The sequence below is a fragment of the Ptychodera flava genome, chromosome 20 (assembly GCF_041260155.1).
Source record: "Ptychodera flava strain L36383 chromosome 20, AS_Pfla_20210202, whole genome shotgun sequence".
Lineage (NCBI taxonomy): Eukaryota > Metazoa > Hemichordata > Enteropneusta > Ptychoderidae > Ptychodera > Ptychodera flava.
In genome coordinates this window covers 16205312-16221122 of record NC_091947.1, presented here as the reverse complement: position 1 = coordinate 16221122, position 15811 = coordinate 16205312, and the positions used below count along the sequence as shown (strand labels likewise).

At 39.6% G+C, this 15811-nt stretch overlaps 1 protein-coding gene across 1 annotated transcript; it reads right to left on the bottom strand.

Annotated features, from left to right (window-relative positions):
• Positions 1–1071: 1071 nt before the first annotated feature.
• LOC139120160 (protein-glucosylgalactosylhydroxylysine glucosidase-like) lies at positions 1072–14984 on the bottom strand. The gene is made up of 9 exons (XM_070684315.1): positions 14570–14984; positions 9528–9652; positions 7767–7877; positions 7006–7243; positions 5571–6391; positions 5062–5277; positions 4269–4501; positions 2252–2549; positions 1072–1829 (listed from the first exon to the last, which is right to left on the bottom strand). Exons 1-9 carry the CDS (start codon positions 14728–14730, stop codon positions 1654–1656), a joined length of 2379 nt encoding a protein of 792 aa, XP_070540416.1. The 5' UTR covers positions 14731–14984; the 3' UTR covers positions 1072–1653.
• Positions 14985–15811: the final 827 nt, after the last annotated feature.

Here is a 15811-nt window from a genome sequence, read left to right as displayed (position 1 = left end):
CGTTTGGATTTTGTCATTTAAGTCGCACCCTATAGAAAATTCGATGATGGCCTTGATGACAGTATTTTACATGTTCTCTACCCAAAGCAGCCTCGGAATAGAAGCTGTCGACAGCAACGTCAACCAAATGAGATGGCATCGTTCCATCGACAAAAACGAAAGCAAAGGACAACAAAACAGCTGAAATCCTTTCGAGTCAATCTATCATGAAAAATAATTCATTCTACAAAACAAGTGATTTCGAATAAGAGCATTCTAAGAAGATTTTATGTGAGTTGAAAGGTCAAAAAGTTAAACACTAAAGAGCGACCTCAAAGAATGAGGCAAGTCATTAGCTTTGAAAATTCTATTACGATGGCCAGATATTTCAAATCCGTATATCAGTCATTTGTTCGGATTCCTACTCTGAAAAATAATTTATTTTATTATTTATTTATTTATTATATATTTATTTATTAATTTATTTATTTATTATTGTATGATGAAATCATGATCCTGCACCGGGATTGTTGTCCTAATGATCATGATATTTCCTCCTTAATTAAGGATTCAACTCATTTGCTATTTTTTAGTCTATGAAGGCTAATTTTGTCAAAGTTGTGCACCAGCTCACAGCTTAGCTAAATTTGGCACTTTTCCTTGGATAACAAAACCATAAAATATAACTTCGAAAATCACAACTGACCGACCCACATACTATAACCTTAAAGAAGTTGTGTCAGAAGAACATATATTTTTTATTACTTTCGCCTAAATCTTTCGACTACTGTGACACAAAATTCTACAAAATGTCTCTAACTTGGAATTTTAAGAGCGGCAGTAACTAAAAGGAAAACAACAGGAAAGTCTGTCCTTACAGTTTGTTCTTATAGTCTTGACAATGGCAAACCTATGGAAAACCTAACTACTTTGGCTTGGCTCTAACTAGTAAAGACAGTGGAAAGGACAGTGTATTCGTGGTGAACACACTCATGTGAGAGGCAACATTATTAAACTCTGTAATCCTTTGAAGTTCAAAGGCGGGTATACATAAAGAACATTTTTGACAATAAAGCAAGAAGACGACGACTGTTTTTATAATATATCAAAAACTCGGAATTTTATAAACGGGTAAAAGAACGACAATAGAGGAAATGAAATTTCACAGCGTGCACAAATACATGATTGATTTTAAACCTGGCAATTTCCCTTCAAAAAGACTCATTAGAACCGTTTAAATAAAAAAATCTCTGTAGATGGGACATTTCGCGAAGTCGTGTTCTTTGACGGAGAGTTGTACATTGTGTTAGAAAAATTGACTCTCTGCATACAAATATCTGGTCATATTATGCACGGTAATTTATTTACTGACTGACAGTTACTGTGTTGCTTTTGGGAGAACAATTATCCAACACAAGTCGCTCGTCCCGGGAATCACAAATATACCTATACACTTATGAAGCAAAACGGCGGGAAGTACCTTAGCACAAGAAATTAGAGGCAAGCTGCCCAGATAGAGACATTATCAGTCTGTAGATGGCGAATACAGTTTAAAATATTGATATTAACCATCTCTTTTTTCATACCTTTAGACTTAAACGAAACGGGGGCTATACAAAAAAAAACGACAGTCGACAGTAATTGCCATAACTTTCACATGCCGAATCTCCCTCCTCATGTTCTGATGTAGAAGAGCGCCACCAACGTCAGGAAGAGAAGCAACGTTGGGTGAATAGCAGCTATGTCAGTGGACGAAACGAGGCCTCCAACTCGGTTCATCGGTAACGTGCACTGAGTCTCCGTTGTCGTACTGATCGTGCCGTTTGAGCGAGGAATGGTGATTGTTTCACCTGTGTACAAAGGGGAAGGAAAAGTGACGAGGGATATCAAGGGTTAGCTCAATACGATTCGGATCAATACATCTTGAGCATTAATTTTGCCTTTACTTACGTATTTCAAATTATTGCGAGTTACATGTGAACACTGTGAACTCTAAAAACATTTTGCCATAAGTAGATCGTTCAAGAATGTGTAATAGTGATATTTAAATTGGATATTTACATGTCAGTACCATTATTTCATAGCTGCCATAGACAAAGCACAGTAGTCAATAATCATTAATAATGGCGGCATTAGACTGCAGTATATTGTGAGCACCAGTTTTGTCATTGTGCCATTTACAAAAATCAACAAATGTCGCGGAAAATGAATCAAAGGTTACTTCTAAGCTTTATTTACAAGGAAGGCAACGCTGGCATGACCAATATCTCACCTGCTATGAAAGATATTGTCGACCCAGAAGAGCTGCTCACAGACAGTGGAAAGCTGCCAACTTTGGTCACATTGATTTGGATGTTGGCGCTGTCGTAGTGGAAGTCAAACTCGGATCCCAGAAACTCCATACCACTGAACCTCATGTAGGACGATAATGCAGGCAGCACCGGGTTGAAGTCAAGTTGCTCGTGGTTGAGCCGGAATCCTCCGTAACCATACATCAAAACTTGAAGGAAGGCGCCCATTCCGCTCATGTAGTTCACTGCGTCAATGCCGAATGTCACGTTTGTCCAAATCTTTGAACAGAAAGAATTTTCAAGAGACGATCAGTTTGTGTAACCATTGTTGGTAACACTCATCGCAAAGAGTTGTCATGTGTAGATAACCAGTGTATTAGCCGTGTATTTTCATTGTCATTTTTTACACATCCTACATATGGTGTTACAGTTTAGGTGTAGGGTAACTGACCGGGTGATTGCGGACAGGTCAAGTAATTTGCATACTGCAAGTGCTTCATCTGGTTCTCTTAAAACTACATCAATCAGCTTCGAGGACGCGGTTATGACTTTGCATCACCAGAGGCGGGCAATATAGAAAGATGTTTGCCAAGACGTCACGATTTACTGCTGCTGATTTCCCAGAAAAACGGACATTCTCTGGCCATGGTGTCAATAGCCTAGATCCTTTCCGTCCGCTTGCCTCCGTACCTCCGGACGGAGGTACGGAGGCAAGCGGACGGAAAGGATCTAGGCTATGGTGTCAACCGTTCTACGTATCATAAGCAACCTATCTTCTAAGTATCAGTACCGGTCAGCGAAGCGACTTAAGTACTCTCGCGTTACCAGTCCTCAAAAGCAATTGCCGTCCTGTTGACTGTCTCCACTTGCTGCTTCATTGCTGTAACAAGGACTGGGCACTTACTATGCTGTGAGTCAACGAATTCGTATAGTTTCAACTCACGGCGACACATAGTAGAACAGTGTTTTTGTACTTGTGTTAGTTTGTAATTTTTATAAAGTTGGTATAATTATAGGTTGTCGACCAGATGAAACATGACGCATTTTGTTTGCGTTTGTTCTTTCCGCAACATTACTCTGGTTTACCAAACTCTATTTCTGTCCGTCCTTAATCGTAGCTGGTTGGAAGATTCTCAACCATATTGTGACTAGAATAAGCTTATTTCAAAACATAGGGCTCATGAGGTTGCATATAGAAATAATTTGCTCAGATAATATGCACATATACAACGTTAAAATTTAAGAGAATCTATTGTGACAGTATTTTTTGAACGTTTTTGAGTGTGTTTTGCAAACTACTTCTATATCGTAGGGATTGTCGAGATAATAACAGCTTTCTACTGGACATGATATTGAAAGTAAACAAAATGACCGAAAACATCGACACGTGAGGGCGCAATCCGTACAAGCAAAGCAGTCCACGGGCGTCGCGAACTGGTCATCGTATGTGTATAGTGAGTGACACCGAAGGTATTAAACTTGTGCAATTATTTGATATTAGCTTATGTCTTTATGATGACCTTCGACGAAATATCAGTCATAATAACATTTCTAACAAAATAGGAATTAATAGTCATATGAAAACTGGGTGGGACAATTCATAATCATTGTTTTACGAGTTTTGTTTTATAAATGATTCAATTTCCTGTTCTTCTCCTTAAAGTATACTGAAATACAGTAAGTATCCACCTTGACATGACAACCTATTCTGTACTATATACAATATTATTGTTGACAAATGAATTCTAGTCCGGAAAATAACTAAGCTGTAAAAATAAAATATGACATTTATGCACACAAACATAGACGGCGTGCGTGTCGACAAGTCATACTAGCATTTCGACGAGATTTTTGTGGAGTAGAGTGCCAGCGAACACTCTGTTTCACAAACAGAACAAAACTTTGGGCAAATACATAAAAAAATTACAGCTACTAGAGCTGACTCTTTACAGCCAGCTTCGTTGTTATATTCTTCACTTCCTTCAACAGTATACTCACATGAAACGGTTCTCTGGTATTGCTGGAATAGCTGCTTCTGAACGACTCCGCCCCTTTGCTCTCTTCGCCGATTTCCAGGTAGCCAATAGCGAACATCGCTGACGTCATCGGCAGGGCCAGCCCACTCGTAGCTGTGTTGTAGATATCCAGATCGTTTGTACGGACATCTTGAAGCATGTTCCACTGGAGAGGATAACCCAGCATAATGGCATCTGCGTCGTTAACGGTTATTTCTTAGGATTAAAAAAAACCATGAAGTAAGATGAACACGGACATTACTCAAGATAGCAACATCACAATTCCGGTCATCAGACCGTTTCGATGAAACTACGTCAAAAGAAGTTTAACCTGTTCATCCCGATTCCCTGTAAACAGGTCCACAATCACCATTGATAACGATGGATTTGGACCAAACCATGGTGGTGAAAGGGCTAAAGTTACTGTATAAGTTCCCTGTCCTTTCGAAGACTTGCTCCAAGTATGTTGGCTTATAAATACATGTATCAAAACAGAATAAATTGAAGGGTAAGTTCAGAAGACTGTCGCGATAGCGGTGGGCTGTTGAGTAGATCATGGAGTGATCGCGCTGGCTGTTAGGCCAGCCAGTAACCAACTGTTGCTGAGAAAAGCCAGTCCATGTCCATTCTAGAAAATCACGCAAACGATGGAAAGTGATGAGTAAATGAGAAAATATTGGACCGACAGAGTCAAACACTTTAAAGTTTGTGTCAATAAGTGGTTTTCTCATGTAGTACAGGTGAGGTCCAAGAAAAACCGGGCAAGAAAAACTTACCTTTATTGTAGCCTTCATAGGCTGGGTGATAGCGCTCGGTGTGATCGAACAACTCTGCCATCTTGTTGGCTTTCTCGAGCCACGCACTTGGAACGTCACTTTCGCCGCTCATACAATTAGCATAACCAGCGTACCAGATCGCCTGACTTGCACCAGCGTTGGTGTACACAGAGTTGTCGACGAGCTTTTGCGGATAAGAATCCGGACTGTGCACCTCTGAAAGAAAGGAAAATGAACACCATAAGTACGAGCACTCATCTTTCTGAATTTTGTAGCAGAAAGGTATGCGCAAAATATCAGATTTTACGAATTACCTGTGGAAGTCCTACTTCATGACAACTTATACGCAATGTGACATGCCATTGAGTCCAACTTATGGTTAATAATATCATAGTACATCTTCGATCCGAAATTGATTTTGTAATATTATCGGTATCACTTTAATTTAACGGTCCTTTACCTTTTCTCGTTGTTCTTACAATTTGATCTGATATTATGTCACGACTTACTGGTAATTTCATAAACCTTCGCTTTTCCATCATAGACAGCCCTGCTCTGCCAGAAATCTGCAGCATTGTGCATCAGCTCACGCCCTTGGTCCCTCAACCACATCGTGTCCCGGGTCGCCAAAAGATACTGACGGGCGGCGAACGCGATGTCCCCGTTGACGTAATGCCTCTGAGCGTACAGATGATCAGTCGTAAGCTCCCTGCCGCTGAAGCCAGACGCGTAGGGATATTTAGCGCCAGCAAAGCCTTCGTCCGTGGCAGCGGTTTTTGCCTCACTTCGTTTGGCGTACCTGTAGGACAGCATGTCTTTAGCTATGCTGGGATGAAGCAGCAAGATCGGTGGAAACATATTGATTTCCATATCCGGCGACACGTGACCCAGGAAATCGCTTTCCTCGCCACCGTTTGCCAGACCGTCAGGACTCACTCCGTAAAACTGGCCCCTCGCACTGTTGGGCTCGTCCAGCGTCGGTAGGGAGCTCATGAGATAGTACATGCTTGTGTATGCCTTTTCACTGATGTCGTTATTGTCGGTATCGATGCGCCCTCTGGACCACGTGTTTTCCCATTTCTTGGTGTGGTTCTGTAGGAACATCTTGTGACTGTCCGTCATGCCGCTGTGGATCACATCCTCGGCATCGACGAAGTCCTTTCTGGCGTTAGCGTCCACGGTGTCAACGGAAAGGATGAACGTGTGCCAGCTTTCAGCAGTCGCTTGTTGGTTGATGCTGATTTTGTCGGGGATGTCGTTGTAGTACATGTAAACGTTGCTTGACGACTGGCCGGTAAACTCTGGCGTTTTGGTGACTGCAATTCTTTTCCTGTACAAAAAATACGCTATTGACAACATTTAATTTGTTTAACACACTTATTTCATTATCTCCTCGTTTAGCAGGACCGTTTAAACCGTCCAGCACATTTCATCACGAAAACGTTTGTATAAACTCAGCGGTGAAACGAATGTCAGATCAGCTCCACAATAATTGATTTTTTCGAAAAAAAATTACGTTGAAAATATGAAAATTTCCATCTCGGGTATGTGTATCATCATGCACAAATGGTATAAAATCTCTCAAAAATCTGCCTTTTAGGTAGTTTTTCATCAGAGACACTCCTTACATCTTTTCCACCAAATTTTAATTTTGAACACGATTGGAACCGCTAATTTGGGATAATGGGATTTTCATATTTTTCAAATTTCTCAAAATTGTTAGGTGTCGTATAGCTGAATGCTGCAATAATACAAATTACTCATAAAACAAGTGTGTAATGTAAAAAGAAAAGCAGATGAGATTACATCGGCGTTACTTCACCATCCAATTATCCCAAACTAGTTCCAATCGTGTTTTTGTCAAAGGTACCATTATATTGCATCACAGTTGTATAAAAATAAGCAATGTCGAAACGTCCCAAGTTCTTGGTCGGTGTGACTCACCAGTTCAGCTCGTTAAAGTCTGTCGTTGACGTAATCCTCAGGTCATCGCTCTCCAATCTCTCTGCCGAAGGCTTGTTGACCTTGAGCGTGACGGCCTTCTTGCTCAGGCTGCCGTCCTCTGTCTTTTCTCGGTTGAACCTGACTTGTGCAACCAGCAGACGGGAGAAGACTTGATGGGCATACAGGTACATAGTCACTTTACACACTCTGTCCACGAGGATCTCCTCGGTCCAAATACCTGCCGATAACAAACAGCTTGAACTTTGTCTACTGGCCCTTACAGAGATTTATCATAGAATCCATGAGAATTACCATGAGACTAAGAATTAACTGAAGGTTCGCAGTGGGATTTCTACAGCAACATGGGACGAGTGTGGTTCTACGCTGAAACGCGTCACCGAAATCCCACAAACATCTTGGAGAGAAGTCCTATTGGATTCCTAAGAGAGCTTCGTCCCATCGAACTTTGTAGGGAGTCGAGGAGACTCACCGAGGACACAAATGAACAGAGGAAAACTCTAAATTTATACAACTTCCCCGCTTTGCCACTTGTACGGATTTGGAGAGATCTTGGGTATATCGGCTGCCCATCATAAAGCGAAACAGAAAATCGAAAGAAAGCGAAAGAAACTGCAATTGATGTACAAAGACAACAATCAGTGTACAAGGCACGGCTAAATTGACACTCAGATAATATTGCAACCAACTTGGCGATAGGACTGCCTGTACGCTTGAATGAGAGAGACTCGTGTCTAAATTACCTTTAGCTACATCCAAGGAGTGGGTACGTTTTGCCGTTTTTTCGTCAGTCTCATCTTCGATCGTTATACGGATGGCGTTCTTGACTGGGATCCTCGCACGATGGCTGCCGCCTGTGAAAAGAATTTTCATATATTTTAATCCAACCGTAATCAGTCATTTAGGGCTACTTCAGAACAAAATTACGGAATATTGTTTTTTGTTTTTGGATGTGGATCTTCTCTGAATGTTGCTTGTACCTGTATTAACTACAGAATACGCGGATTGATGGAAAACGCCAACTTGGGATGTTTCAGAACTAATAAGAATGCAACACAATATCTTCCCACATTGAATTTCCGCATCTTATATTTGTCTGTGAAAATGTTTTTTGTAAATATTATACAATAATTCAAGTCGACAACTGGCAAATCACGCCTTGATGCCAGTATCAAATAGTAATTAAGCCTGGGTATTTTTGGTTCTTGAATAATTTGATGGTCAGACAATGCAACTTTCAGCTATCACAATCTCTTGACACTTTCCTACTCGGATATGGAATTTGACATATTTGCATATTTCGATCAAATTTCTGCTTCAAGATCGTTTTTTAACGTAGACAGTATAGAGAAGTCGATGGTTTCAACATGCACCTAAATATTTCAGGCATAAATGACCTCTATACCACGAATCGGTATACGCAATCCGTTGACCAGGCTGGGACAATAGACTACCTAATTTTTCATTGAGTACGACTTGAATTTGCTGAAACTTATGCCAAAGTTAGCCTTCCTAGAATAAAATGGACCTTGGCCTTATCGCTTAGATTATTGGTTTATATTTCCTGCGCAAAATAGTATTGTTTTCCCTAATGGACATATTCACATATTCACAGTTTGGCTAAGTATCTGTCGTCTAATTTTGTCCAAACTCATACTTTTACTCCGTACACGTGGTACATCATTCACATGTTTCCTGTACTTATCCTAAAATAAATGAATCTATAGGCTTCCTAGGAAGTGTGTTCTACGTTTTTTCCATATAGGACAAAGGAAAAGGTTAATTTCAGCTGTCAGTGGGTATAGGGGTACTGCCGATGTCAATTTCGACCAGACACGTCAATTTCAATTCTGAAATGAAACTTCTTGCAAAATTTTAAGATATTGTACTGCAAAATGTTAGGTTGTACAGTTAAAGCCTTCACATGACGAGCTGGTACGGTCGATAGGTGGCGCTTAAAATCAACAAGAATCATGCTCGAGTGACCCACGCTTATTAATCATACCATTGTTGACGTTGTGCAAATTTTATACACAATAACACTATAAGTTACGGGTCTCGATTTATACCTGACGTACAGGGGTCATAGTACGTTGAAATTTACACAGCGTTATCAAAACTATGGCTGTGAAAATTTATGAATATTAAAACGATGGTTAAAAACAATATGCAATGCTAAATTAGAATGGAAATTTCATCAAATAAAAACAATAACTGACATTCATTTTGAAAAAAAGAGGTTGGCTGGTATCTTTGACATTTCCTGCCGCTATTTCGTGCATTTTACATTTGAGCGGTTTATACAGAATTGTAATTTCAAATGCCCTCGTTTGGTAAGCATATGTACTACGTGTCTTCCAGAACAAACCAAATATTTTATATTACATATACGATGGAAAATCAACATAATTAAAGATTAAAGACACTGTTTTATCTCATTAGTTCAGTTTGTATCATGAAATGTAAACTCAATGTGTGTGAGACATTATCATCGAAGGCCCTACCTTCTTTTCCATTATAGAGTCCGTTGACATGCAGGGTGTCTGTGTAGACCACGTGAGCTATGTGGCCATTTCCAACGGTCGGCAAGTATTTGTAATCCACGTTATTTTCCTGGTCCACTGGTAGACTGAAAAACAAACAGTATAAGACGAGTGAAAATGACTTTCTGAAGCAAAATAGGAACTTCTTTTCACACTTGCGTTTTATTATCCTTCTTAAATTTTACGAGTCTAATTTTGTGGGAGTGTCCACCACCACGAAATACATTGTTTGCGTTTATGAAACGCGATGCATATCTTAATTTCGTCATTTAAAAGAAGCAGGGTTGGATCAACAATTTTCTTTTGTGTTCACTGTGTATTGTTTTTTTAATTTTTATGTTGTACTAGCTGGGTCGCGGAGGGCAGGATATTCAATGCTCTCGGCCGTTTTAAATATAGAATTTTATCACATCGCTGCGCTGTAAAAGAAACAATGCACACAAGCGCAAATACAGAATATCGCATCGTGTGTCTCTTGGAAACAAGACACATGACCATTACATATGACGTAAGCGCTAAAAATAAATATGCAAAATGAGTTTACATGAATATATGAAAATATTTTCTGATGGTCTTTGATTAACTGTTGCTCGTTATGTTCATTTTAGACCGTTGTTCTTCGCACATTAATAATACAATTTTATTTTCTATTAAGGAGGAAAGTGATAGTACTAAGTCACTTCATATCATTTTTCCTGTTCTTGTTAACATGATATGGCCAGGATTTATGTAACGCGTTGTTACTGTTAATTATTGTTTGTGGGGATTCGTTTATGGGTTTGCTTTGTCACAACAGTGCTACATATCGAGACTTGGTAACGGTATGCTGTCTTGCTAGGAATCATAGAAACCATCGTTAATTAAAAAGGAGGACGACAGGTCTACGTGTTAGAGAAAATAATCCGTGGAATAATAATCATGATAATTTAAGATTTTTTCTTCTTTGCAAAGTACACCTTTTTAAAAGAAATGCACAAATTATACGTGTAACTTTTTAGACAATGTTTTTGTGCAATATACATGTGCTGTAATTTAATGTGAGTTTGATATGTTTCTCTCAGGTATAATGTCACGTAATTACCTGTTTTATCATTTTGTATGATGACATGTGACTGTTTAAAAGTATTTTGACATTTTTCAACTTCAGGAAAGCTTGAAATAACTACTTCAAAGCTAACTTAGACACAAATGGTGTAGCCACAAGACAAGATGACTCTCCGACACAGCCTCCCAGTGCCTTATTACTAAAGGTTTTGACGTTTGCAGAAGCAGCCCCCTCGCTTTTCAGTGTTCCTGGTAAGTTTATATTTTCTATTTATTCTGCAGGCGAGGCTGGCCCATTTCTTGTCGACCACTCTTTTTCAAGATGCTCTGAGACACCGACAGAACACTACGTCCGGCAACAACGACTTTGACCGTTATCATGACTCTCTTGTATGGACAGGTAGAGTAAATTTGAAGTTACAGAACCTTCTCTTTAACGCCAACGATAGGATATAGAACAACACTGACTTTTATCGTGACTTAAGCTCGCAGGAAGATATTTTGTGCAAATTTAATTTCCGAAACAGGTGACCTCACCAATTTACTATCACTTGCCCTGTTGCTACAAAAAGGACAACCTTTCGCGTTCGACAAATAGCCTTGTACTGATTTTTTTATGATGGAATATTATACCCTTCGATGACCTAAATAGACACGTAGATCACACACAAGCCTTCATTTGACGATGTGGATTTTTCGCTGTCTCGTTTAGAAAATCGAACCTACAAGCCGATGAGCAACTTATCTGAAAATCTCTCGATGAATAATTTCTATTAATTTTAAACAATGTAGCCTTGAAAGAATTTCTGTTTTGAACTTGTCATGCCGCACCTTTTGTTTGGTCAAACGACGACGTGACTGTAAACACAGGTCATCGACGGTTATGACTCTCAAGTTGTTGACATAATGCATTCTTCTCTTTCAAGTAATCAGGCTGTCACTGGCAAATTCCTCGGTTGTTTAATACCACAGCTTTGTGTCGCAGCCGACGAAATTGGGACTCGACAGGCTTTGCTTTTTCTTCATGCATGTCCCCAGGGGTGAGAGCCGCGTTGCTTTTTTATGGGTACCGAGGGGGCAGATGAAGTCCTGACCTTCGTGTTTCGGTCAGTTTCTGTTCAGAGTGTGTTTCACATTTGGGCAAGCAAGGTGTAGGAACGCTTCCTCGCATTCAGTCATTGAAACTGTATTGTTGTTCTTAACCTTTATCATTTCATAACTTTGATGATTAATGGACGTTTTCAACGACTGGTGGATCTTAACTTTATGCAAGTGTTCAAACATGAGTATGCCTGCCTGTCGTTTCCCAGACAATAAAGATTGTTTTATTCGCAATTATTTTTTTTTATCACAACAGTAAAATTCGGCGCAAACGAAACTTTTATTTTATGGAGGATGTGCATCCAACAGGTGTCTAAGCCACTCGTTGGATTTCATAACAGCTAACCAAAGAAACTGACAGAATAACGCCTTTTATAGTCACTCTCTCGAGTAAATTTTGGCACTCGTTTTCCCATCGTCCAGTTATTTTATGAAACAAGCAAGTAAGTAGAATTACACATGCACCTTAGTTCATTGACTATGTAGTGTTCAATCTGAGATATTGAGGAAGTATCAACAATGTTGACATAGAAACGCACTTATGGTCAAATATTGGGCTTGTATGCATATGAAACAGGGGTTAGAGCTCAGGTGGCAAAATTTAGCTGTCCAAATGGCACCGGACAACGCATTTTCGTGTTAGCATGAACTCTGCTCGATAAAAGTCAAAAGAAGGGCCATCTATACGAAATGGCTGTAAACTTTTGCCGTCCAAATACTAGTATCAAAATCGACTTGCTTGAACCTTCTCCGATGATGCCATATGCAGCGGTTGCATGTTTTAAACCGGTGAAAGACAAAGTCGCCTACTGTTATCACTATTATATGTACTCCGTCAATTTTCAGCTATTTGAATGAAATGTTTAAAAATCATGATATGCAGAGAAAAAGGGTGTATAAGATGATCTTACTTTATGTCAATATTGTTATTTGCGTCATGACAAGGAGAAAAACAACACTTTAATGAAATAGAACATATTGAAGTAATACAACACAGGGCAAGGTCAAGGAAATCAATTTGATATTTCGCAATCTTCGTTTTTTATGTCAGAGTGGTATTAACGTCGAAGCACCGAAAAATTACACAAACTCATTCATGATGCCCAATATTGCCGTACTAAAAATGATGTACTGTTGCCAGATTTGGTCTTTTCTGACAGTCTTAATGTAATTTTATACTACAAAATGAAAATATCGTTTTATTGATAAAGTAGAGTATCCGTGCCATGACCGACGTTGATTTCCTGTGGTATAGGTGTGATGTTTACATAGTGAGTTGTGCAGCCCCCGTGGAAAATGTCTGTGTGACAATAGCCAGTGGGCGAAATACTTCGCCAAGACTTACGAAACAGGGCAAGAATTTCCAGGTTTTTTCATGCGTGACATCATTATCTCCGAACATGTCACCGTCATCGAATTTATACCAACCCCATGAGGTGTCGCGTCAAGGTCATTACACGAGATATCCTGGAAGTGACCGCTATATGATTAGTTCATTTCCCTTGCAGATTTCGATTAATGACGTCATTGTCACAGATACGTTGAAGTAGATGTTTATGGGGGTGTTTTCTGTGACCAAAGATATCACGTCGTCCGATTATCGTTTGTCCTGTCGAATTTAACATGACTGTGCGAATTCACTTGCGATAGCTGAACGTGCAGACTTTGGTTGGTTAATACGCTGAGTAAATAGTGTAATTTAGTCTCATGATTTAGTGAATCCGTCAGCTATCCTGCAGTCTCTTCGCTACGTTTCCTTGTTCAGTTTTGTTTTCTTCTCTTTGAAATGGGATGAGGTTTTCAGGGCCCAAAGATATGAAAGAAAATGTGAAACACAAGGTTGCTCTGCTGTAACAAAGAGCCTTTTCAACTCCGCTATAAAATAACCGTTAGTTAACCATTAACTAATTTATATACGAGACCTTTCAAATTGTTTGATCAAGGCAAGATCTGAAAAAAAAAAACATGGCTACTTTTTCTGCAGAACAAGCCAATATTGCGTGTCTTTCTTAAGTATTTCGTGCATCACATTATAATTTGAGAGGATTCAAGATCGTTAGTAACCCGAAAATCTTGCTTTCACGTGGTTTTTGGACATATTTCTCAGGGACGCGCGAGAGTGCTTACGTCGCAATGTATAAATTGATTTATTGCCCTAGCTATGTGGTGGTTGGCCCACCTGTTGAGAGTGAGCACTGGTCGCCATATTGGGAAAAATGAATTTAGTGAAGCGAAGCCTCGTTTGGTTATAGAAAAAAACGTTTTTGCGTCGCTTTGGTGTTTGTGTATGTGCTTGAAACAGATTGCAATCATTGCATAATTCTTGAAGAGAGATTTCTCGATTATCTTATCTTAAAGGTCGCTCTTCAAGGAATGTGGAGCCGATGTCTCCTTGCTTTAAACGCTAGAATTTCGACTATTTCCCTGGCATGCTATGGTACATCTCGTGTCATGACTCATACCAATTGCATGTACCGTTAAGGACAGATAAAAAACTGGGTTTTTTAAGCTTACGCTTCATCATACTCTAACAAGATCACAAATGTCAATTGTTATTTAAACAGTGTAGGAGAATTGGCCAGGACATTACTCCAATAATTGTATGGCAGTTATAAACCAATGACCTTTGGACCGCAGATTTTTTAAAAATGTTATAACGCAGATTAAAAACGGAACGGAATCGTAGTATTTACATCAAAATCGTCTTCATACAGAGTAATTACCACAAGTACCGTTGAAGGGATGTTGTTTAGTTATATGATGAACTTAGCAACATATAAACAATGATTTCGATGTTATATTGTAGATCGATCATAAATCATCGGCCAAGTAGCGAACATGGTTTTCGTGAAACTTACCTTTCTGTCGAGAATACTGTTTTCGGTGAATTTGCGAGCGACGCGGCGCGCTCTTGACGATGAGCTGCGTTGATGTCGGGTTCGTTTACCACGGCTGCATGCAGCGCAGACTGGACAGTCACAACGACAACAAGAACATACACACAGTGAAACTTAGCCATCTTCAACTTTCTTGGCTCGGTAACAGTTTTAAAACAGGCAAGAAAACGTCCAAATCACCGTAGATGTAAAATTCTGCACGCTCTCCTTGAGCGGGTTCCTCAAAATACTGGTATGTGGGTTATCTGCTCTTTTAAAATCTTCGGCGCCCACGTTGCTGATGAAAGCTGAACTTCCTTACGCCAACGGTCGCCAGTAAAATTTGAAATCAGCGATGGACTGTGGCGGCGAGGGGTGTGTTATAAACGGTGACATTTCACCTGAAGTATCATGACGTCATGCATATACTTAACCGGAAGTTGTCAGGACCAGGTTGATAGGTTGCCTATTTTGGCAAGCTTGGTTCATGCACATTGATAAGTATCGATATATCGACGTCATGCAAATCGATGTGTCTCTCGCAACGCACAAGAATATTATGCGCCATTTTGACAGAGTGTCTCACTGACTTGGTCAAGAAATGTTTTACTATCTTCGAAATTAGAAGCGTTTGAAAATTACTTTCGTTGGGAAGAAAAATTTTGGAGCGTACATCATCGACTTCAGTTGAGACGTATCTCGTATAATAATTAACCTACACTGGTCACACGCTTCACATCATGCACATTGCATTACCATAACTGAATAATATTTCATCGATATGTCATAAAACGTCACTGATTTATTATGCGCCAAGGCAGCGTGCCGACCCGCCATAAAAGCTCCGGACTGTTACCATAAAAAAATATTTATGACCAAATGGAACTGGCCTTTACTATACTAATTGCTTCCATTGAGTCAGCGTGTCATTTCCTATCATATGAGAGATCATCTTGTTTTGGATGTGACTTAAGTTTTAATGCATGCGTGTTTGGGTCAATTGCCGACAAATTTGAGTCAATTCGTTTATCTTTAGTCACACAGTGCGTGTTGGGTGGATAAAACTACGGTCCCTCCAGAAAGGAGGGACCGTGATAAAACGGATATCGCTCGTAGCTGTGGGGCGCTAAAGATAACAGAATACCTATCGATAAATACTTCAGGCGTGCATGTAAATTATGTAAATCAACTCCATTCCTCATTCGCAAAGGAATGAAACCCTTA